This window comes from Natrix helvetica (genome assembly GCF_964273705.1).
Source record: "Natrix helvetica genome assembly, chromosome: 5".
Classification (NCBI taxonomy): domain Eukaryota; kingdom Metazoa; phylum Chordata; class Lepidosauria; order Squamata; family Natricidae; genus Natrix; species Natrix helvetica.
Window position 1 is genome coordinate 53,202,851 of NC_138551.1, and position 23,682 is coordinate 53,226,532.

The 23,682-nt window shown below is 42.2% G+C and overlaps 1 protein-coding gene across 1 annotated transcript in view; it reads left to right on the forward strand.

The window, feature by feature from the left end:
• The first annotated feature begins 820 nt into the window (after nucleotides 1–820).
• The window catches only part of LOC309393727 (uncharacterized protein), a 39,505-nt gene continuing 16,643 nt past the window's right edge, over nucleotides 821–23,682 (forward strand). The window contains exons 1-9 of the mRNA XM_081956222.1: nucleotides 821–1,122; nucleotides 3,029–3,137; nucleotides 4,652–4,874; nucleotides 7,470–7,571; nucleotides 12,298–12,404; nucleotides 13,970–14,116; nucleotides 16,896–17,182; nucleotides 18,393–18,501; nucleotides 20,524–20,746. Coding sequence (XP_081812348.1) covers nucleotides 1,047–1,122; nucleotides 3,029–3,137; nucleotides 4,652–4,874; nucleotides 7,470–7,571; nucleotides 12,298–12,404; nucleotides 13,970–14,116; nucleotides 16,896–17,182; nucleotides 18,393–18,501; nucleotides 20,524–20,746 — 1,383 coding nt within the window. The 5' untranslated portion in view covers nucleotides 821–1,046. The remainder of the gene's footprint in view (nucleotides 1,123–3,028; nucleotides 3,138–4,651; nucleotides 4,875–7,469; nucleotides 7,572–12,297; nucleotides 12,405–13,969; nucleotides 14,117–16,895; nucleotides 17,183–18,392; nucleotides 18,502–20,523; nucleotides 20,747–23,682) is intronic.

Genomic DNA, 23,682 nt, shown 5'->3' on the forward strand with positions numbered 1-23,682 from the left:
AGTTGTCTACTTCTTCTATCTGTCAGAAATGGTGCAGGGTCCCCTGCTTGGGTGGGGTGTGGGTTGGACTAGATGACTTACAAAGTCCCTTCCAACTTCTTCTTATTCCTATATATTTATTAACTGGTTGTATAGTTTTAAAATATATTGTGTACCTTATGAGATGCATGAGTTACAATCATCATTTTACTGATATACAATATAACTTAGGGAGGGGGGATTTATTTTCCATTTCTGGTCATAATTTTAAGTCTGCACAGCCAGTAAACATTGTTTTAACTTGAAATGACTTGCAAGAGACAAAAAAGTTTTACTGGTTTATTTATACAAATATTAATATATCACCTCAATCCAGAGATTCTAGGCATTTTACTAAAGTTCAAAAACGCCCAACCCCAACAACAAAAATAATCCAATATTCAACAGAAACATACCATATATCTGCTGAAGATAATTGCATGGTTATCTTTCTATGTTGGCTGCCTTTGCGTGTCATCAGGCAAGTTGCCTGGTTTACACATTAAGTTGAATCACAGGGCTTAATATAAGTCCAATGTTACTGGGGTTTACGTGACATTTAGCGTGATGTGGAACGTTTTGAATTCTGCTATCCTAAGAAAATGACACGCAATTGTCTAAACGCAGGCAAAGCGAAAATAAACACGGGCGGAGAACTTGGCAGTAGAATCCATTTGCCGCCCTGCTTTTAGACCTTTTAATCCTTGTCTTTGATCTTCAAACGTATGTTTACATAGAAGATGGAGTTTGTACTCTTCCTAATTGTACTCCAAATGCATAGACCTTTACAGTTAATCCGCAGCTGCATCCGAGAGTTTGCTACGCCGGAAGTACGGTATTTACCGCGATAGAAGGTTTATCAGTTCGCTCTGCCCTCCGAGCCATTTGCTTCGTGTCAATCAACCAGCGTGGAAGTCTCTTAAGCATCCAGCGGAGGAGGGAGATGACCCACTAACGAAGAGGGAGGAGCCAGACTTGCTTCGAGGGGCCGGCGGAGAGAAAAGGCGGCGTCTTAAGGGAAAATTCCGATGCGCAGCCTGTTCCGTTCTCTCTCTGGTGAACGAAGCAAGATGTCTGGGGAATTCGCTAGAAGCTTGGGAAAAGGTGAGCCAGCGCTCTGATCCCAAGGAGGAGCACCTTCTCTAACAATCCAACTGGCTTAAGGCAACCCTCCTTTCTAGGGATGTTATAGAAACATGCGTTTGGTGGAGGCTTTTTCCGTGACCTTCCTTAAGGCGGTTGGGTGCCTTGACCCACGCCGTTTTTCAAGAGCTGGGGGATGACATGCAATGGAGTTTCATGGGGAATATCATGTCGTTAAAGATGTTAACCACTGATCCCTGGTCTTGTGTGGCCAGAAACGATGAGTGGGTTTCTCTAGCATTAGGATTAAAAATGCTACGTATCGAAAATTGGGGTGGTGGTTGTGTACCAGTGGTGGGTTTCAATTTTTTAAAGAACCTCTTCTGTAGGTGTGGCCTGCTTTGTAAGAGTGGCTTGCCGGCCATGTGACCGGGTGGGAGTGGCCAGCTTGTAAAATGTAGTGAAACTTAATTAACAACACTCTTGCTTAGCAACCAAAATGTTGGCTCAGGAACTCTGGCATTTGAAGCACCCAAGTCTTAAAGCTGTCAAGTTACAAGACCCTCGCACCTCTAACCCTTTAGAAAAAAAATCCCAGGGGTGTTCAAACTTGACAGCTTTAAGACTTGTGGACTTCAACTCCCAGAATTCCTCCTCTTGCTCTTCATCTTGATGATGTATGGAGGGGGGGGGAGAGAGAGAGAGCTGGAACCGGTTCTAAACGGCACTGTAGATTTGTGAAACCTCTTCTATAGAAGAGGTTAGAACTGGCAGGAATCCATCCCTGTTGTGTACACTTCTGATGTGTCTTTTGGTGGACTATATGCTCTGATATGCAGCCTTGCTCTAGTATATGTACTGTTTGCATGTTTGTTTATTTATAAATTTTATATTGCCACCTATTCACACATGGTGACTCAAGCCAGTTTACAGGAATATAAAAACACCATATATAGAAATTAAAACTAAGAGAAGAAAGTAATCAAATAATAAATTTATTAAATTAATAAAATAATATAAAAGCCCTCCACCCCCCACACCAGCAACAACATAGCACACAAGCCATTTAATGGCCTCCATATCACTCTTAATGTTAACAGACATTAAACCTGAGTCCATAAAATTGTTTATAATTTAGCCAGTAAGGATTACTCTAACAAAAGGATATGTTCTTGGTACTCATTCCTTTCTATTATGACTAAAATGTAGATATTTGTATTTATAAAACACATGAAGCTTGGGTAGTTTTAATCCAGGTTTATCCAGTTATCTTTATTTGGTTTTTTGCAACAGACTATACAGACTAAAGACACTGGGTAAATAGTTGCAATAGTTTTGGGTAAAAAGCAGTACAACACAGAGACATAAACACACTGCCCAAGCTTAATATATTGTATGAAGACACGCTGTGTAAGATAAACTATTGGAATGAGTAACAATAATGAGAAAGTATAGTAAGAAGATAGACAATACTTGTTTTGAGAGTTTTATTTCCTGCCTTTTTTTCTCTTTGTGTATATTATATGTCATGTTTTTGTTGTTGCCTTCTAGGTGGAGGCTTTGTGGTATCTGAAGCAGAACAACTAGGTTCTGTAACAGCTTTGTTCCATATACTATTAACCTTGCTAACAATCAAGACTCTCTTTTCTGCTATGTATGTACTGTGATTAATATAAGTTTTTATGTCATTGTATAGCTTTACATCTTTTTTGTTATATTGTTATCCTTGGGATGGTGACATTGTTTTGTGGCATTCCTCCTTTTGAGAGTGGGGTGGACCATCAGAATTACATTTTAATGTGTGCCGTTGTGTATACAGCTATATGACAATAAGGGTTATCTTGTTTTTCGGATGGCTTATTGTTTGCCTTCAAGATAGAATCTAGTTTTTGTTAGTTCTGACTGGGAATTTGAACCTGTCTTTCAGGAAATCTAGCCCCAGGGCCAGTGCCTGAAGGAACCATCCGTCTGTACAGTATGCGTTACTGCCCTTTTGCACAGAGAACACGACTTATCCTGAAAGCCAAAGGAATCAAGTATGAGTAAATACCTTTCTCCTATATTCATTACAGCTTAATGCAGGGGTGTCCAAACTTGGGAACTTTAAGACTTGTGGACTTCAACTCCCAGAATTCTGGGAGTTGAAGTCTACAAGCCTTAAAGTTCCCAAGTTTGGACACCCCTGGCTTAATGTAAAAATATCAAATTCTTTTTTGTTGAAAATTAATAGATATTGTCTTCAAAACATGTTACTTTCCTTCGTTTAATATCATAGAACATTTTCAATTTCAGATTTGTTCCTAGGGGATTCTGCTGCAGAAGGATTTCATCTGAGAACTAGTTTAGAAATATAATAGGGACATTGATGGATAGCTAAAGGGAAGGGGTGGTTGTTTTCTTTCAAATTCTTGGTATTTCTATTGCTCTGATTATGTAATATGTTTCCTTGATCATTTCCAAGATTTGTCTTGTGATGATTGTAGGTCATCTTGCAGGAGTAGATTATTGAATTAGACTATAATGCAAGTATTTCAGGCATTGACATGCCTGAGTTACATTCCTTTTGGATTTCAAAGCAACTTGAAGGAATATGGCATTTAGTTATTTTTCTAATAATGTCCATCAGTCTTTTTAAATAGTGAGTGAGCATGTGCACATGGTCCAATTTATTATAATGTTTAGCTGTTTTTGTATGAACAGCCATAGGACCTCTTTAAATAATTTTTTTTTAAAAACCCTCTCCTCCACATCATACCGGTTAAGATAAAATCAGGATTCTAGAGATGAACTTAACTTCTGTTGGATTTATAAGTAGGTCTGTTCATGCAGATTTCTTGGCGACCATATGAAAGTGATTAGCCTTTGCTCTTCCAAGGTGCTCTGGTCCCCCCCCCCCATTTTTATTAGGATATGTGATTTCCTATCCTAATGCTAATGAAGACTACGCCTGTTAACTTTCTGAGATCATTTAGGTAGATTACCAAAGGATGAAATTTGCTTAACCATTAAATCTATGGTGATTGTATTTCAGGGAAAGGTTAGCATGAAGTAATCCAAGGGAGAGTTATTCTCCTAGCCATGCCATGTGATTCAATAGGATGGACATAATCTGAATCTTGTTCCAAAACTTTGTTGAAAGAAAGAAAGGAACACGGAGCCAGGCTGCAAATGCAAGCCATGGACACTAACTTCTTTGGTTGCCTATTGAATTATTAGGTGGAGACAGCCTTATGTAGAGACACACAAATTAGAACCCTAAAATCAGAATTTAAGAGCCTTCTCTTCCAGTTTCCAAGAGTTAATACTATCATGTTATATTTTTCAAACAGCATATAGCAGGAATTACTACTCGCATATTTTATTTGTATTTATTTCTACTCCATCTTTATTATTTTTACAAATAACTCAAGGTGGTGAATGTACCCAGGATACCTTCATCCTCTTACGTTCCCCACTACAACAACTTTGAACAACCTTGTTTTTGCATAGCCTGTCTTAGTAACATGTTCCTGAAAGAATTAACCTGGTGATTTCATCTCATTTTACTTAGCCATGAAATTGTTAATATCAATTTGAAAAACAAACCAGAATGGTTTTTTGAGAAGAACCCATTTGGAACGGTACCTGTGCTAGAAACAAGCAAGGGTCAGCTGATCTATGAATCTCCAATCACTTGTGAATATTTGGATGAAGCTTACCCAGAAAAGAAGTTGTACCCTGCGGACCCTTATGAAAAAGCATATCAGAAAATGCTCCTGGAATATTTCTCCAAGGTATTATTGAAGCATAGCAAGAAATTCATTTTAGTGTGGAAGATTACAATAAAACTGGTAGATTACCTGGTGAAACAGGCAGGAGATAGGTGGTGGTGTATTCCTCCCCCTCTGTTGAGAAATGCTGTTCAATTAATTGATCGATTAATTAATTCAGTCAGAACTGAAGACGCTTCTTGAATGAGAAGTGAAATGTCTTTCTCAAGGAAAATAGTATAGTCCAGTGGCCTTTTGAAAAAACACCATTGAGCCAACCAAATTGGTAGTCACAATTAGTCCTAGAAGTTCTGTCTGTCCCAGCAACCTGTAGTCACTTGATTATGATCTGACAGTTTGGCAACTGGCTCTCACTTACAACAGTTGTAGCATCCTAAGTGATCGCTACTTGAAACCTTCCCTACTGGCATCCTAGAAGCAAAGTCAATAGGGAAGCCAGCAGGGAAGTCCCAAGTTGCTTGGGAAAGACTCCTCCACCTGTGCATTCTCCCTGACCGTTGAGCTCACGCCCAGCCTTTCCAGCCACTTGCACATCCTCCCTGACTATTCGCACTCTGTTGGGCACCTGCGCTCCAACGGGGGACAACAGGCACCCCAGGCCCTGCCCCTTTTGGATTTTATTTCTTTCACCACTCATGTACCCTTGTGAACTCTTTCCAGCCTTGCACATCCTCCCTACCTGGCTGCAGGCATCCTAGGTCCCACTGTGCTCACATCCTCCTCCACCATGCCTATCAGCCACAAAGGAACACTTGTGCATCCTCTTATACAGCAGCCACCATCCTAACCAACTGCATTCATGGCATGCCTCCCATTTGTGCACTGAAGCATCATCTCCCACCAAGCAACAACTACCCCAAGCCCTGATGCCCTTGGCCATGCTTTCCTACCTGCTTTCTCTCCCTTCTGGCAGTATCCACTTACCTGCCTGTCAGCCTGCTTGCAAGCCACCTGTACTACTGTGTTTCCCCAAAAATACGACATGTCCTCATAATATAGCCATGCCACATTTTTCTGGTGGGCAAAAATATAAGCCCCCCCCCCATATAAACCCCCTGGACAACCCCCCCCACCTCCGGCCAGGCAGAGCACCACTCACCAACCTAGCAGTATCTCAAAGGTGCCAAGCCGCGGGAACCTGGGGGGAGGCAAAGGTGATCGCATTGCTTGGCGCCTTCGGGATACCACTAGGTTGGTGAGCAGCGCTGTGCCCAGCTGAAGAGGGGGGTTGCCGGGTGTCTGCTCTCTTGCGAGCGGGCTCCCAAAGAGCTGGGCACAGCCTCATGGGCAAATGGCTGTGTTGCGCTGTCGCAGCAGCGCAACACAACAGCCATGAAGCGACCACGCTCACGAGCAACCACCCAGCAAACCCCTTTCCAGCCGGGCACAGCGCCATTCACTGACCTAGGGGTATTGGCAAGCCGCGTGAGCGTCTGTTCGCCGCCGCCCTGGTCCTGCGGCTTGGCGCCTTCCAAATGCCAGTGAATGGCGCTCTGCACAGCTAGAGAGGAGAGTTGTGCGAGCGGCTGTTCCACTCTCGCTCACCCACCTCCCAATGCATGGCCCAGCTCTCATTGTGGAGCCAGGGCACCTCCGCTGCTGCCACCATCCCAGCCTGTTTTTTTCCGTGGCTTCCAACCCGAGTCTTTCGGCAGTGGTCGCTCTGGGCGCATGCTCTATGGTTGTACGCTATGCAGGCAGCTGGCCCACAACCGTAGAGCGTGCGCCCAGAGCGGCCACTGCCGAAAGACTCGGGTTGGAAGCCACGGAAAAAGGCAGGCTGGAATGGCGGCGGTGGAGGTGCCCTGGCTCCGTAGTGAGAACTGGACCATGCATCATGAGGCTGGGAGGCGGGTGAGCAAGAGTGGAACAGCCGCTCGCGCAACCCCCCTCTCCAGCCGTGCAGAGCGCCATTCACTGGCATTTGGAAGGCACCAAGCCGTGGGAGCCGGGCGGCAGCGAACAGGCGCTCACGCGGCTTGGCAATACCCCTAGGTCAGTGAATGGCAGTGTGTCCGGCTGCAAAGGGGGTTTGCCGGGTGGCTGCTCGTGAGCGTGGTTACTTCATGGCTGTTGTGTTGCGCTGCTGCGACAGCCCAACACAGCCATTCGCCCAGGAGGCTGTGCCCGGCTCTTTGGGAGCCCGCTTGCAAAAGAGCAGCTGCCCGGCAACCCCAAAACAATAAACCCTCCCCCCATAATAAAGCCCAAGCCATATTTTGTAGGTAAAAAGAAAGTAAGACCCTGTCGTATTTTCGGGGAAACACGGTAGCAATTTCCTGCCACCTTTCCTGCTCAACTTGGTTGTTGGAAGACGGTAGTGGTGAGGACATAGATTGCCTAACAATCCACAATTCTTGTTTAACAGCAGGGATTGCTGACAATATGGCAATATGACCCTTTGCCACATTATTAGCAATGGAAATTCTGGTCCTAATTGCTGTTATAAATAAAAATTGGGATAATATATGTTGCCAGGACAATTTATTCTTTGTTGATGGTATTGTCTCTTTATATTGCCATAATAATTTTTTGTACCTGAACGAAAATCCTATATTTTTGTGGGTCTTGGTAATGTATCATTTCTAATTTACTTAGGTACCTCCAATAACCTACAAGTATACTCTGGCTATCAAGAATGGTGAAGATGCATCAGGACCGAAGAGTGAATTCCTGGAGAAGCTTCTCAAGCTTGAAGAGGTAAATGGTTTATGATCTTCATTCTTTAAGAGAAAAAAGCAATGAACTGTCATAATGAATTATAGCTGCCTTCCAGATTAGAATCTTGTTAAATGTGGTGGCTTCGAGATTTATAAATTGTAGGCAGAATAGTTCTGGAGGACTTGAGACTTTGAAAAGAATGAAGTAGAGAATTCCCTGCATTCTTTGAATGCTGATTGACATACTATATGCTAGGTTAACTTTTCTATTCTATTCCCAACAGTTGCAGCCATTTTAAAGGCAAAGTTGTTTTTTTTATTGTTTAGGGGTGCACTGTCACATCTTCTAGTTTAAATAACTTAATTCTATGTATATGAAGTTGCATGAATCTGTCCCCCAGGGGGAGCCATTCCCATACAGTACTTGAGTAGAAGAGCTTTTGTCTATGTCTAAGACTATTGCAGGCAAGTTACTCTTTCTACAAGGAAGTTGCATGGCTCAAGTCTTAACAACTGTGTGTCCCTTATGTTTCTTGCATTTTTTAAAAAACTTATCTAACATTAAAAAATATTTTTATTTTAAGAGAATGAAGAACCAGGCCAGCACAAACTCAGCTGATGTACATGTTTTTACCACTTTCCACAGAAAAGGAAGAGAGGAGCTTGTAGATTCAGGAGGATGTAGAATGGAAAGAGAACTAAAAAGCAGTGACGTGCGGTCAGTGGAGGCAAGGGAGGCAGGGCCTCACCTCTCTTCATGGAATAATAGTATATAATATTATATACTATATATATATATAATATTATATACATCTGTCCGGCCGTGCCCGGGAGCTGCGGAGGCAGAAATGTTGTCGGCGCCTCTGGATGACGAACCAGTCGCTTGCTTTCATCATCGGGAGGCCGATAACATTTCTGCCTCCGCAGCTCCCGGGCGCGGATGGACGGAGGTAGCCAGAATGGCGCCGAAGCAGTCCGGCGGGCGAACGAGCGAGCGAGCGAGGCAGCGAGATCTTCGGTCACTCGTCCACCGGACTGCCTCGGCGCCATTCTGGCTCCCTCCGTCCATCCGCGCCCGGGAGCTGCGGAGGCAGAAATGTTATTGGCCTCCCGATGACGAAAGCAAGCGACTGGTTCGTCATCCGGAGGCGCCGACAACATTTCTGCCTCCGCAACTCCCGGGCGCGGATGGACGGAGGTAGCCAGAATGGCGCCGAAGCAGTCCGGCGAGCGAACGAGCGAGCGAGGCAGCGAGATCTTCGGTCACTCGTCCACCGGACTGCCTCGGCGCCATTCTGGCTACCTCCGTCCATCCGCGCCCGGGAGCTGCGGAGGCAGAAATGTTATCGGCCTCCCGATGATGAAAGCAAGCGACTGGTTCGTCATCCGGAGGCGCCGACAACATTTCTGCCTCCACAGCTCCCGGGCGCGGATGGACGGAGGTAGCCAGAATGGCGCCGAAGCAGTCCGGCGAGCGAGCGAGCGACGCAGCCTGATCTTCGATCGCTTCCAGAGCCGGAGCGGGATGGAGCAGCCACCGCCTTGGAAGTGAGTCGCGCGGACGGAGCTTTGGGGCTGAGGAGAGAGGCAGGGACGGAGGGAGTGGGGGGAGAGGAGCCGCCCCCCTCACCCCCCAGGCAATGGGGAAAGCTTTCCCGAAATGGGGGGGGTGTCGCGGGAAATAAAAAGGGCGCGCGCTGGGGGGGGACGAAGGAGGCTTTGGCGTGCCTTAGAGGCGGGCGGGCAAGCAACGAAAGGGGCAGCGAGGGCGGGTGGTGGCTGCAGGCGGCAAGGCTTGAGCGGGGTGAAAGCGCAGCCCCTTTCGTTGCTTTCCCATTCACCCCGCTCAAACCTTGCCCGAGGGAGCTGGGGATCGGGCTTTGGGTTGGTGGGAGACCTTGAAGGAGTGGGGGGCGGAAGGGACTGGTGCCGGTGGAGGAAGCAATGGTACGCCGCGGTCCCCTTAATGTTCACTCAGGAAGGCGGAGAATGAGACCACGTGTGCTGCACACGTGGTCCCATTCCCCGCCTTCCTGATGACGTCACCAGCCTCCCCAGCCATAACCCTCACCGCACGTCACTGCTAAAAAGAATCCACAAAGCAGCAGCACTAAGAATCAGGCTGTAGCTGTCTTTCTATCACTGCCCCAAGCTTCAATAATGTGGACTTATTATACTCTTCCTGAAATCCCAGCAAATTCACGCATGGCTTTTGAAGAGATGTAAAATTCATGTCACTCTCAGTGATTCACTGTTTCTCTACTCATTACTTTTTAGGACTCCTAACAGTTTCTTCTTTGGAACTTATTGGACAGATTCCTATTAACATTCTTTCTAGTATTCCTAACTTTAGCTCGGAAATTAGGCAAATGAATGGTATTCTACATGAGAGGTGTGACCTGCATATATTTCATCAAGATAAAATTTGTGTGAAGATCAGATCTTTTGTTTTAGGTCCAAGATGAATGTGGAATTCTACTGAGCACAAAAGATTATACCCCCTCATTTCTATCCAGTCCGTTCTTACATTTCTTTCCAGTCCTTTCTTTACCTGGTAGAAGTTATATGTGTACACCGTATTAAGAAAATACGTCAAGCACACCTTAGACAGGTCAATGACTACATCCTAGATGATAGGAAATCTGGAGAGATGTGAATTTTTACCATCCACTATCAACAGGTAGTTTAGGGAAGACATTGCTGTGGCAAACTCAGCCAGCAAAAAAACGCCCAGTCAGCAAGAAACCGAGTATAAGACACACCTTTTTCCCTCAAAAAAGAGGCTGAAAGTCTGGGTGCGTCTTATACACTGAATACAGCATTTTTTGCCTCCTGAAACCCCTCCCCGTTTGCAAAATGGCCGTGCACAGCTTGTAAGAGGCTTTCAAAGAGCTCCTGGGGGCTAGGAAGGGCAGAAATGAGCAAAAAACGGGCCATTTTTTGCTCGTTTTTGCCCCCCCTGCCAGGAGCACTCTACAAGCCTCCTAAGAGCTATTTGTGCCCTTTAAAAAAAAACAGGCTGGTTTTTGCAAAGAATGGGCCATTTTGGGGAAGTTTGCAGAATTGAAAAACTTTTTTTTTTTTTAATTTGCCTCTTCAAAACCTTGGTGCGTCTTATACTCCGGTGCGATTTATACTCCGAAAAATACGGTAATTAGGGATTCGGCTACAATAATAGTTGTAACAGCAGGACACCCCATAACAGAACCTGATGGTACCACCTGTATTATTTAAATTGTATGACACTTTCAAGTTTAGTTCTGCAGATCTAGCCTTTGATTGCATGATGATACAGAGAGTCTTTTTATCTCTATTATCCTTGTGGGGAATTTGATGGTCTCTTTTCTGGGAGTGCTTTTTCAATGTCTGTAATGGTTGTTGAGTTTACTTCTCCAAAGGAGGCTACATAAAAGATTTCAAGCACTCAAAGATCATGTTACTAATGAGTGTATCTGTCAGAATACTAGCGAATTATTCAGAAAAAAGGAGTTGAACCACATTCACCTGACCTCTGCATTCAACTAGTCAGATAAGTTTTCTCTATATGACAGGAAGACATTTTAAACTTAGGTTTTTTCATTAGAATAGTTGGAGATAATCCCTTCTATCTTTCAGTGACTAGAACAATGCTTCAGAGTAAGCCACATTGCCATTGATAAATACATTTAACCATGGTGATGTGATCTGCAGATCAAATTTCTGAAGAGAGCAAACAAGAAAGCAATACATCTACTCTCTGTATAGGAAAACGCGCACTTCTAAAGCTGTTTCTTCTGCTAGCCTTTATTGATCAATGCCTTCTTTTTTCCCCTATCCCTTCCTCTTAACAAAACATTACAAATTAGAATTAAGCCCTCCTGATACATTAATACATATTCTTAAAAATTCTAACGTTTTAGTCATCTCAAAGGAGATGGAATATTTCTGCTAACAGACTTGCACAGGAAGAAACATAGTCTCATTAGTGGAAATATGTAATAGGGATATACAAAACACTTGGTTTCAAACCAGTCTGAGTGCAAGACTTGGAAAAAATGTCTTGAAACTCAATTTTTCAAAATGAGTTATTTCTGGCATTTTAGAAGCTTTGGCAATTTGTTAAACTTGAAGCAAAGCTGGTCTGAACTCAAAACACTTCCAAGATACTTGAATTGATCAGAGATTGAGTTTTGTGAAGATCCATGCTTGAAATTATTTACAGTGAAAATGTCTTCTTACTCTTAATTTGTACGATTGTTTCAGGTGGTGGTTTCTGCTTTTGGAAAAGATAGATCCAAATACTATGGGCAAACAATTTCTCCATGGATCCATTTTTATTTTCCATCTTCTGCTCCGTTCCCTCTCACTTTTACAGTTACTTCTATTTTAAGCACTTCTAATATTTTTTCCTTCATACTTCTTTAAAATCTGTTTTTACAGTATTCTTCTTGTAACATTTCCATATGTTTTACTTTTAACTCTAATAGCTTAATTTCACATAAAAGATTTTGAATTTTGTGGAAGTAAAGATGTTGGCACTAAAACCTCTGGGTCTACCTTGGCATTTTTTTAAATTTGGATTTGATGTTTCCTGTACCAACCAGTGTTAACACAATTGGGCAGCATGGAAATACTTTAAAGAAATACATCAAATTATAGACAATCTAGAATAAGAATTGTAGTGAATCATCTTTATAATTTTTCTCATCTTTCCGTATTTAGTTTCTGTAAATATGGTGTCAGGCCTTCCATTTTATTTAGAAATGTCATATCTTCCTATATCTTAGATGCTCGTAAACCATAAAACTAAGTTCTTTGGTGGAGATTCAGTATCCATGATTGATTATCTAATCTGGCCATGGTTTGAACGGATGGAGGGCTTCCAGTTACTTGAGTAAGTGTTTTGCCTCTTTTATAGTTTTGGCTCTTAAATCTTGTGCAAGGTTATTTTTGCAGATTACTGCCAGGAGAACTATATTAGCTCTACATGTTTTATTTCTAATTTACATGGAAGTGATGTCATTAGGAGGCAAAAGAGAGTAGGACAGGAGTTGAATTGGTGTGATGTATTTTGACATTCTGTTTTTCTAATTTAGCAAATCAGAAATTAATAGCTTTGGAACAAACAAGAATACTGAGAGTCTATGGAGCTTCTCAGACATCTAGAACAATCCTCCCTCAACAGAGGAGTAAGACAGCACCTGATTTCCTGCCTACAATGCAGTCCTTTTAGTAGTTCCCAGTAGATGCCAGAACCATTTGCAGTCTGTCTCAGGTGATCTGGGAGGGCACAGATAAACTCCCCATTGGCCTCAATGGCTCTCAGAGAGATGCTAACGACCAAAAATAGAATCCTTCCCCACCCCGCCACTTTCCTGTCAGAACCTATCCTTCCATCCCACCACCACCCAGTCACAACTGATGAAGCTTTTCGGATGAAAAGAGAAACATTCTCTTCTTCCTCAAGAGAAAAAAAATGCTCCAGTTGCCTTTTTAAAAAGCACAAATATTCTTAGAGTTTCAAACAAGAGTCCTCTATTGCTCTTAACTCACAAGTGGAAGTAGAAAGCTTGGGTTGGATTATTTTAACACTGTATTTACTTCCTACTATATAGTAATTGTCAGCAATGTTTCTTCAAATGCTTCTTTGAAAGTTGGGGAAGTTAATCATATACAGGTAGACTTCAACTTATAACAATTCATTTAGTGACCGTTCGAAGTTAAAATGACACTGAAAAAAGTGTTTGATGACCATCTTTCACACTTATGACTGTTGCAGTATCTCCATGGTCATGTGATCAAAATTTGGATGCTTGGCAACTTCACATTTGATGGTTGAAGTGTCCCAGGGTCTTGTAATCAACTTTTGCAACCTTTTGACAAGCAAAGTCAACGGGGAAGCCAGATTCACTTAACAACCATGTTACTAACTTAACAACTGCAGTGATTCACTCAACAACTGGAGCAATAAAGGTCATAAAACGGGACAAATTCACTTAACAACTGTCTCACTTAGCTACATAAACTTTGGGCTCAATTGTGGTTGTAATTCGAGGACTAACTGTATGCTGAAAAATTTGAATGATAGAACTTGGGAGTAATGAAGTAATGAAATCATTTATTTGATCTAAAGTACAGCTACCTACAGCTACAGCTATCTGTAGCACTTTCCTTTAGGGAGGGCAACCCCAACCCAAGTTGAATATCATATTTCTTTCTACGTTCACTTAGGAATGTAAAAAGTGTCTTGAGTCATCTAGTTTAATATATTTTCCATACCAGTTAATGATGACAGGGCTTCAGACAAAGGTCTTTCCCAGTATTACTTGGGTATTGAACCTGAATCCTTCCTATACTATTGATCTAGGAATGTCACTGAACACTATCTTAATGACATGTCCAAAGATAGTTGCCTGAAAGTTTCACTGTTACCTCAAATCTTTTTCTGTTCTTTTCCAGATGTTTGGACCGTACTCCAGGGTTAAAATGCTGGGTTGATCTGATGAAGCTAGATCCAGCTGTTCAGGCCACAATAACTGATCCTCAGACCTTCAAGGGCTTCGTTGAACTGTATTACAATAATAATCTTGAGGCCTGTGATTATGGGCTCTGAAAACTATGGAAAGCTTTTTCAGTAGATGACAAGGGATATTGACAGCTATTGCTGCAGCATGTCATCCGATATCGGAAATGCTTTAGTTTTGTTGTGTATTGTGTTGTGTTATTCAATGAGTATATAATTGGACTATCACCTGCAATATATGTTTCCCTTTGAAAAGGAAAAAAATGGTCAATATTGATCAGGAAGAAAAACTTTTTTATCATTATCTTTCTACCAATTTAAATGATGATGTTGAATTTGTTGCATTGTTTATCAATTTAGAATAGACATCAATTTGACTTTGCTCTGTTATTGCCTTTCAAGAATAAAAACACTTCAAATGCATAGGTTTCCTTTTATTTGCAGTAGCAGTAAAGATATACTGTATAACAGGATATGAGATTGTGTATTTCATTACCAAGCTATAGACATTCTAATATGTATTCCCTTATTTAGGCAACTGGATAGTAAATTTGAGCAAACTGTCATGCATAGAAAACTATTGTCCCTAGAGCAAATGGTTTATTTGTCTGGGAAATTACTTTGGTTTTCTGTACTGTCTTCTAGCATGGCAGAGAGATGAACCATGATTAGTGTGAAAAATACAGTATATAGGAGCCATTTTGCTTTGTTGGCTGGTACTTACATTGAGAATATGATAAAAGCACACTTCTAGTTTTGATTTAGATGCACTTAGATACACTTGCATCAAACATGAATCCCCACATAAATGAGATGTACATCTACATGGTACAAAATTGCACATATCTTTCTGCAAATTTGAATGCATGCTTAACACAGTTACAGGTTCAAAATAACAAAACTATTATAAAAAGTCAGGCAAGAGCACAGTGGTTAGAATGCAGTATTGCAAGCTGACTGAGCTCATTGCCAGGAGTTCGATCCTCACCATCTCAGCTGGGCCTTCCACCTTTCTAAGGTCAGTAAAATGACCCAGATTGTTGGAGACAATATGCTGACTCTAAATCGCTTAGAGAGGGCATAAAGCACTGTGAATTGGTGTATAAGTCTTAAGTGCTATTGCTATTAGTTACTTGTATGTTTCTGGGTACAATCCAAAATGCTAATTGTCAACTTTAAAATCTAACTGGCTTGAGACCGGGTTGACTGCCTTTTTCCAAGTGTCTATCATCCAATTCAACCTAGCAGATTGTGCAATGCAAATCCTGTCTCAGGCAAAGATTTAACAGCTGGGGGGGGACTAGACTTATTTCAAAACTATGTGGCAATAATGTGCAATACTGTGTAAATTCACTGATCTACAATTTAGAATCAAGTTTGAATTCCGTGGCAAACCAGAAATAAGAGGAAAGCATTTCAAAATTGCTGAGAGACAAACAGAAGCTTTGGAATACCTATCTAACTATTTATCTAGATAGATATTGGGCATCAGGTTGAGTTATTTTCTCCTGCTGAAAGACAACTGTCTACAATAAGTTTCAATGTAGTCAAAGAAAGAGTGGTGTTTCTGAAAAAAAAAACATTTGTCTATCTACTAATAAAACTCTTGTGTCTGTAACATTACCTGGGTATAACAGTGCATTGTAGGCCAATACATTTTCAATCAAGGTACTTCAATTGGGCTAAATGACAAAATATGTTCAAAATCTGATGCCCATGACTCCCATGGAATTGAAATTTGGCAAATGTTATTTAAAAAGCTATCACATAAAAATGACCATAAAATGTTTTCTGACATAATACAAAATGTCATAAAGCATTTCCTGTTGTGAAGTGCTGATGTTTGGCTGTGCTATACAGTTCAACAAGGACTATCATTCAAGGCAGATTCATCTCTGAATATCTTCCTGAATTTTAAAGAACCTTTTTAGTACATTAGTTCTGACATTGTTCAAGGCAGTGAGGAATCTGATAAGATAGTATATCTCTGGAACAATGACCCAACAGGTTTGTTTACTTCTTTTATAAACGTTCCCTCAGATAATTATCTTATTGCTACATTTTTATATATTTGCTATATAATTTTAAAATATAATGTGTACATTACTTTATGAGGCATAACAATTATAACCCAACATTTTACAATATAAAAGGTATCTTTAAAAGGGGGGATTTGTAGGGTTTCCTGCCTAAGCAGGGGGTTGGACTAGAAGACCTTCAAGGTCCCTTCCAACTCTGCTATTCTATATTCTATTTTCCATTTCTGGTCATGATTTTAAGTCTGCACAGCCAGTAAGCATTATTTTAAATTGAAATGACTTGCAAGAGACAAAAGTTATACTGATTTATTTATTTATACCAATATTAATATACCACCCCATCCAGAGATTTTGGCACTTTGCCGGAGTTCAAAAATACCCAATTCCAACAACAAAAATTATCCAACATCATAAATAATAAAAATACACGACAATATACAATATAGCTGCTGAGGACAGTTGCATTTTACCTTTCTGTGTTAGCTGCATAGCTTACCTTTGCGCGTCCTTAAGCAAGTTGCCTGATTTACACATTAAGTTGAATCACAGGGCTTAGTATAAGTCCTATGTTACGGAGGTTTACATGACATGACTTATGTATCGTTTAGCCTGATGTGGAACGTTCTGAATTCTCTATGAAAATGACACGCTGACGTCTGAACGCAGACAAAGAGAATATAAACACGGGTAGAGGACTTGGAGTAGACTCCATTTGCCACCCTGTTCCTATACTTCTTATTTCTTGTATCTGATTCCCAAACCTATATTTACATAGCCGATGGAATTCGTACTTTGCGCTTATAGGCATGCAGCCTTACTAGTAACTGCGTCCCAGAGTTTGCTATGCGGAAGAGTTTACCGCCGTAGTAGGAGATCAATTCGCTCAGCCCTCCAAGTTATTTACTTCTTCTCAATCACTCAACTCGAAGCTCTTTCGCATCCAACGGAGGGAGAGCTGCCCATTAACGAAGAGGGAGGAGCCATACTGCGTCCAAGGGCCGGTGGAGAGAAAAGGCGGCTTAAGGGAAAATTCCGACGTGCACAGCTGGTTCCGTTTTCTGGTGACCCGAAGCAAGATGTCTGGGGAATTCGCTAGAAGCTTGGGGAAAGGTGAGAAAGCGCTCTGATCCAAGGAGGAGCACTTTCATCTAATCCAACTGGCTTAAGGCAGCCCTCCTTTTTAGGGCTGTGGGCTGGGCTTCACGCACCCCGTTTTTCAAGAGTTGGGAGACGACATGCTATGGAGTTTTGGGGGGAATATGTCGTTAAGGATAGTACCCCTAATCGCTGGTCTTGCATGGCCAAAGGCAATGACTGGATTTCACTATAATCAGGATTTTAAAAGGCTACATATCTAAAATTGTACAACCAAATATATGTTGAGGGTGTGTACACTTCTTTGGTGGAATGTATGTTTCTGATATGCAGCCTTGCCCTAGTAGATTTACTGTAAGCATGTTAACAGACATTAAACCTGAGTGCATAAAATTGCTTATAATTTGGCCAATAAGCATTTACTCTAACAAAATAATGTTTTGTATTCTTGGTACTCATTCCTTTCTATTATGACTCAAATGTAAATATTTGTATTCATAAAACACATGAAGCTTGGGTGGTTTTAATCTTGGTTTATTGAATTAACTTTATTTGGATTTCTGCGAAAGACTGAACTATAGACTAAACACACACTGGGTGAATGTGTACAACACACTGAAACATGAAGAGAGTACACAAGCTTAGTATATTGCATGAAGGCAGACTGTGTAAAATAAACTATTGGAATGACTAACAATAATTACTAGATAGACAATATTTGCTTTGAGTGTTTTATTCCCTACCTTTTTTTCTTTTTTTTCTTTTATAACTACAATTGAGCCTAAAATTTCTGTTGCTAAGTGAAACATTTGTTAAGCAAATTTTGCCCTGTTTTACGACCTTTCTTGCCACAGTTGTTAACTGAATAACTGCAGTTAAGCTAGTAGCACAGTTGTTAAATAAGTCAGGCGTCCCCACTGACTTTGTCAGAAAGTTACAAAAGGTGATCACATGACCCTGGGACACTGCAACCATCTTAAATATGAGCCTAGCTTCTGAATTTTGATCACGTGACCATGGAGATGCTGCAGTGGTCATAAGTATGAAAAATGGTCATAAGTCTTTCTTTTTTGCAGTGTCATTGTAACCTCAAAAGTCATTAAATGAACTGTTATAAGTTGAGGACTACCTGTACTATACTTCTTCATGCTCTATTTTTGGGTGGATTATTGTTTGCAGGATAGAATGTAGTTTTTGTTAGTTCTGACCGGAGATTGTCTTTCAGGAACTCCTGCTCCAGGGCCAGTGCCTGAAGGAACCATCCGGGTCTACAGTATGCGTCACTGCCCTTTTGCACAGAGAACAGTACTCGTCCTAAAAGCCAAAGGAATCAAGTATGAGCAGATACTTTGCCTTCCATATTCATTAGGGCTTAATGTAAAAAACACCAACACCTGTTTGGTTGAAAATTAGCAGAGGGTTGGTAGATATTTGGGCTTATAGAAATTGTATTTAAAGACACTTATTTTCCTTCTCTTAATGCTATAGAACAGGGGTGTCAAACTCACATCGTCACGGCGTTTTCATGTGATGTATCGGGGCTTTTTTCCCCCTTTGCTAAACCAGGCGGGGGGGCAGGCCAGCACATGACGCATTCACACCCTTGCTATAGAACAGTGCACGTGCTGGCCAGCTGAGTTCACCCTTTTTAAAAGCCATTTTTTGCCCTCCGCAGGCTCCAGAGGCTTTAAAGGAGCCTGGGGAGGGCGAAAAGAGTCTCCCCACCCGGAGGCCCTCTGGAGGCTTCATGAGCTTCCCTGACACCTTCAGAGCACCCAAAAGGACCCTCCGAGCAAACCGGAAGTGACTTCTGGTTTGCTCGGAGGGTCGTTTTGAGCGCTCCAAAGGCTTCAGGGACCGTCCGGAGGCTTCCCTGACGCCTCCGGGGCGGGGGGCAGGGGAGGCTGTTTGCCCTCCCCAGGCTCCTAAGTCTCTGGAGCCTGGGAAGGGCGAAAAAAGCATGTAAAAATGGGGGGGGGAACGCCTGTAGTGCACGCATGTGCACTGGGGGGGTCGCTCATTGCATTATGGGTGCGGCACGCCTGCACACGACCCCCTTGCGCTCCCCTCACTTATGGCACGCGAGCCAAAAAAGGTTCGCCATTGCTGCTATAGAACATTTTCAATTTCAGATTTATTCCTCTATTTAATAGAGGATTCTGCTCCAGAAATATTTCATTTGAACCCTAGTTTAAAAATACAATAGAGAAAGTGATGGATAGTATAAAGGGAGAGGTAATTGTTTGCTTTTAAAATCCTGGCAAGTGTTTCTATTGTTCTGATTATGTAATATGTTTAATCATTTCAGGATTTCTTGTCTAGTGATGATTGGAGGTCATCTTCTCAGGACTGTGATTGCATGAATAGATTATTGGTTTTAGATGATGAAATATTTCAGGCATAGACTTGTCTGAGTTACATTCCTTTTTGGATTCCAAAACAATTTGAAGGAATGTGGCAGTTAGTTATTTTTTAAAATATTGTCCCCCAGTCAAAACGACCTTCCGAGCAAACCGGAAGTCTGTTCCGGTTTGCCCGTAGGGCTGGTTTTTTGCACTCCAGGGGCTTCAGGGAAGCTCATGAAGCCTCCAGAGGGCCTCAGGGGGAGAGGCGGGGGAGACTCTTTTCACCCTCTGCAGGCTCCTATAAAGCCTCTGGAGCCTGGGGAGGGCAAAAAATGGCTTTTAAAAAGGGTGAACTCAGTTGGCCAGCACTCGCATGTGCGCTGGCCAGCTGACAGGGCAGCGCTTCGCGTGCCCTGACAAATGGCTCCGTGTGCCACCTGTGGCACGCGTGCCATAGGTTCACCATCACTGATCTAGGTGCTACTAAAAGATAAAACTTGCTTTACCATGAACTTAATGTAGGGTGATCACACTAGGGAAATGTTATTGCGAAGTAATTCAAGTGTGGAAAGTCCAAATTACTTTCTTAGCCGTGCCTTGAAATCCAAAACTATTATGGAGCGTAGTGTCAGTCTGCAAATGCAAGCCACAGACATATAACTGTTCTGATTTCCTGGTTGGATGGCGCAGAGACAGCCTTATATAGAGACACGTAGATGTATCCATAAAATCAGAATCTAAAAGTCTTCTTTTCCAGTTTCCAATAGTTAATATTACTATGTTGTATTTTTCAAACAGCATATAGCACGGAATTACTAGTTGTATTTTTTTTTATTTTTGTATCCTGTCTTTATTATTTTTACAAATAGGTTAAGGTGATGAACATATCCAATATACCTTCCTCCTCTTATTTTCCCATAACAACTTTGAATCACCTCATTTTTTTATAGAGTGTCTTAGTAATAGATTCCTGAAAGAATTAATCTGATGGTTTCATCTCATTCTATTTAGCCATGAAATTGTTAATATCAATTTGAGAAACAAACCAGACTGGTTTTTTGAGAAGAACCCACTTGGAATGGTACCTGTGCTAGAAACAAGCAAGGGTCAGCTGATCAGTGAATCTCCAATCACTTGTGAATATTTGGATGAAGTTTACCCAGAAAAGAAGTTGTACCCTGCAGATCCTTATGAAAAAGCTTATCAGAAAATGCTTCTAGAATACTTCTCCAAGGTATTACTGAACTTAGCAAGAAATTCATTTTAGTGTGGAAGATTAGAATAAAACTAATATTTGATATTGCATTGATAAATCTGTTTGAAGGTATGGCTTTCTTCTTCTTTGAGTCTTAATATGTGTATGAATAGGCAAAACGAATTCTACAAAAGATTAGATTCATTGATGGAAGGAAAGGTAATGAGCCATCTTAAGATAACTGGGTTCATAACTTCATGCTAGGTGGAGGTCTAGGGTTGAAATTATGAGTGATTCAATGCTTTAAAAACCAGCTGCTTCTGCTATAATATACTTTCTATGATATCTTGCACAATTAAAGCTTAAAATATGGTAATTTGATTAGATACATTATTAGAAATATATGAGGTTGTTCTGTCCTGTGATTCCAATGAATATTCAGACACAGGCTTGGCTCTCTGCCACGACTAATTACGGAGATAAAGCCACCCCTTGGCTAGGAACCTAGAACGCTATCTTCAAGAAACCAAGATTAGATTTACCGAATGCTTTCTCAACGGCCAGTAAAATGGACTGTTGTTTCCTGCAAAGATTCCCCTCCCGTCGCTCCACCTATAAACTCTTTGGGAGGGGCCACAACAGTAACCAGCTGTACCTATTTCCTTCTATAACGTCTTCTCCACAGCTGCTCCCTTCTCCTCTCAGCTCTATGCACACGCACATCAGGGACAACCTCCCTCTGTTCCTCCTCACTGCTCCTTGACTCAGATGCTACCTGGTGGCCAACAGGCCTCTCTAGTTCCTGCTCTGACTCCAAACACCCTCATCCTCCAGAGCAGTCCCATAATGGTCTGAGCTGTCAGAGTCCACCAACAGCTCAACCGGCCGCTGCTGGGCCACAACAGAGGTGAAGTTGAGAAAATAGTTAAAAGGATCTGTAATAATTATGGAAGATTTGTGTCTCCTAGGGGAAAGTGGCATTTTATTATCTAACTATATTAGATAATAAACCAGACTTGGAGCAGCATCAATTTGAGTGATGTGCTGAAGGGCAAAGATTTTGTAACTTTAGGGATTTGTGTTTCACATTCTTTCTTTCCAAATATTAAATCATTCCATGTCTGTGTGGAAACTGTGTCAGGCACAAAAGATCAGGTCTCTGAGTTAATTGATGTTCTGCTACTCATGCCTATGACCAGGGATATACTGAACTAGCGGTAGCACAAGCTTTGAGCTAGATAAGGGCAATGGAATTCAAGAGAGATTGAACTTTGTTCACTTGATTCTAGGCTGATTCTTCTATGACCTCTTCCCCCAGGTCCAGCCAGAATCCCCCAGCTAGCATTTTGGGAGCTGAAGTCCACATATTTTAAAGTTACTGAGATTGAAAAACACTGCTTTAGATTGTTTACTATAAGTATGAATAACACATCAAAGGTTTTGGGATCACTGAGTGAAAATTCTATTGGTTTGAAAAAACTTTTGGAAAGATAACTGTTACGCTCTGAAGTGTAGGCAATATGATGAGTTTCAATGTCACAAAGGAATAAGTAGGTAGTTTAGAGATGAATTGTTACTATCATCTATATCTCATATAAGGTAAATTAAAGGAACATTATTTTTTAATTTTTTTCCTAAGTTCTGAATGCCTGATAACTCCAAACTATACTGGATCTGATTAATGCTGCCTTATTCAAAAGGATCTCAAAGCTATGATCTTGGGATTATCTATAGGAGCTGTTAAGTAAATATAGATAGCCCTTGGTTAATGACCACTTGTTTAGTGACTATTCAAAATTACAGTGGTGTTGAATAATGGTTAGTTACAATTAGTCCTAGAAGTTCTGTCTGTCCCAGCAACCTGGGGTCACTTGATCACGATTTGGGAGCTTGGCAACTGGCTCTCACTCACGACAGTTGTAGCATCAAAATTCACATCTCCCCTGCTGGTATCCAAGAAGCAAAGTCAATAGGGAAGCCAGCAGGGAAGTCCCAAATTGCTTGGGAAAGTGTCTTCTACCTGTGTATTCTCCCTGACCCTTGAGCTCATGCAAGCCTCTTCAGCCACTCGCACATCCTCCCTTGCCACTCACACACCATTGGGCATCTGCCCTCCAAAAGAGGGCAACAGCCACCCCAGGCCCTGCCAAATTTGGATCGTATCAGTGATGGGTTTCAAAAATTTTCACCACCGGTTCAGTGCGCGTGCCTAGGAGGCATGTGACTGAATGGGCGTGACCAACTTGACATCACTCATGGACATTTAATCACATCACCGTCCCCCTGCCCCCAGCCATGCCCACCGAACCAGTGGCAAAATAATTTGGGACTTTTTGATTATTAGTTTTTTGAAATTCTGGCCCCAGATACAAATTTGGATGCTGCAGGTTAGCGGTGGTCATCTCGGCTTTCCCTCCATTGCCCTTCCTGGCCCAATAGCCATGGCTGTCTGGCTGCGGAAATAGGGTCACCCTCTTCCCTGGGGCCTGAGGGCATCCTCGGTGAAGCCACCCCCGAGGTCCAGCGGGAAGGCTTTTCTCTTGTGTGGTCATCTCGCGGATGGGACCTGACTGGCCTGGCAGCCTGGGTCAGCACACCAGCAGGAGCGGGGTGCTGCTGCTGCAACTGTGGGGAAGCCCATCAGAGGTGAGAAGGGGAACTCCTCCTGCGGACATTGCAGCAGCCGACCAGGCAAGCCGCTCCCTGCCTCCCCAGGCCAGGCCTGCAGCTCGCACCAGACTGAGTCTGCAGCTGCCACCCACACTCTTTGTCTGTCCGCCCAGCAGGAGCAGCAGCAGCGCCAATCACAGCTGAGAGCTTTCTTTGCCAGCCGGCCACCAAAAAGTTCTCCTTTTTAAAAGCCTCCAGTGATGGAACATTAGAATCCAACCTGCATTTAACCAACCAACTGGTGCTTAGTTTGGAAACAGCCGAGCAAGCAAGCCAGGATCTGTGTGGAGGTCTTACCTGTGTGT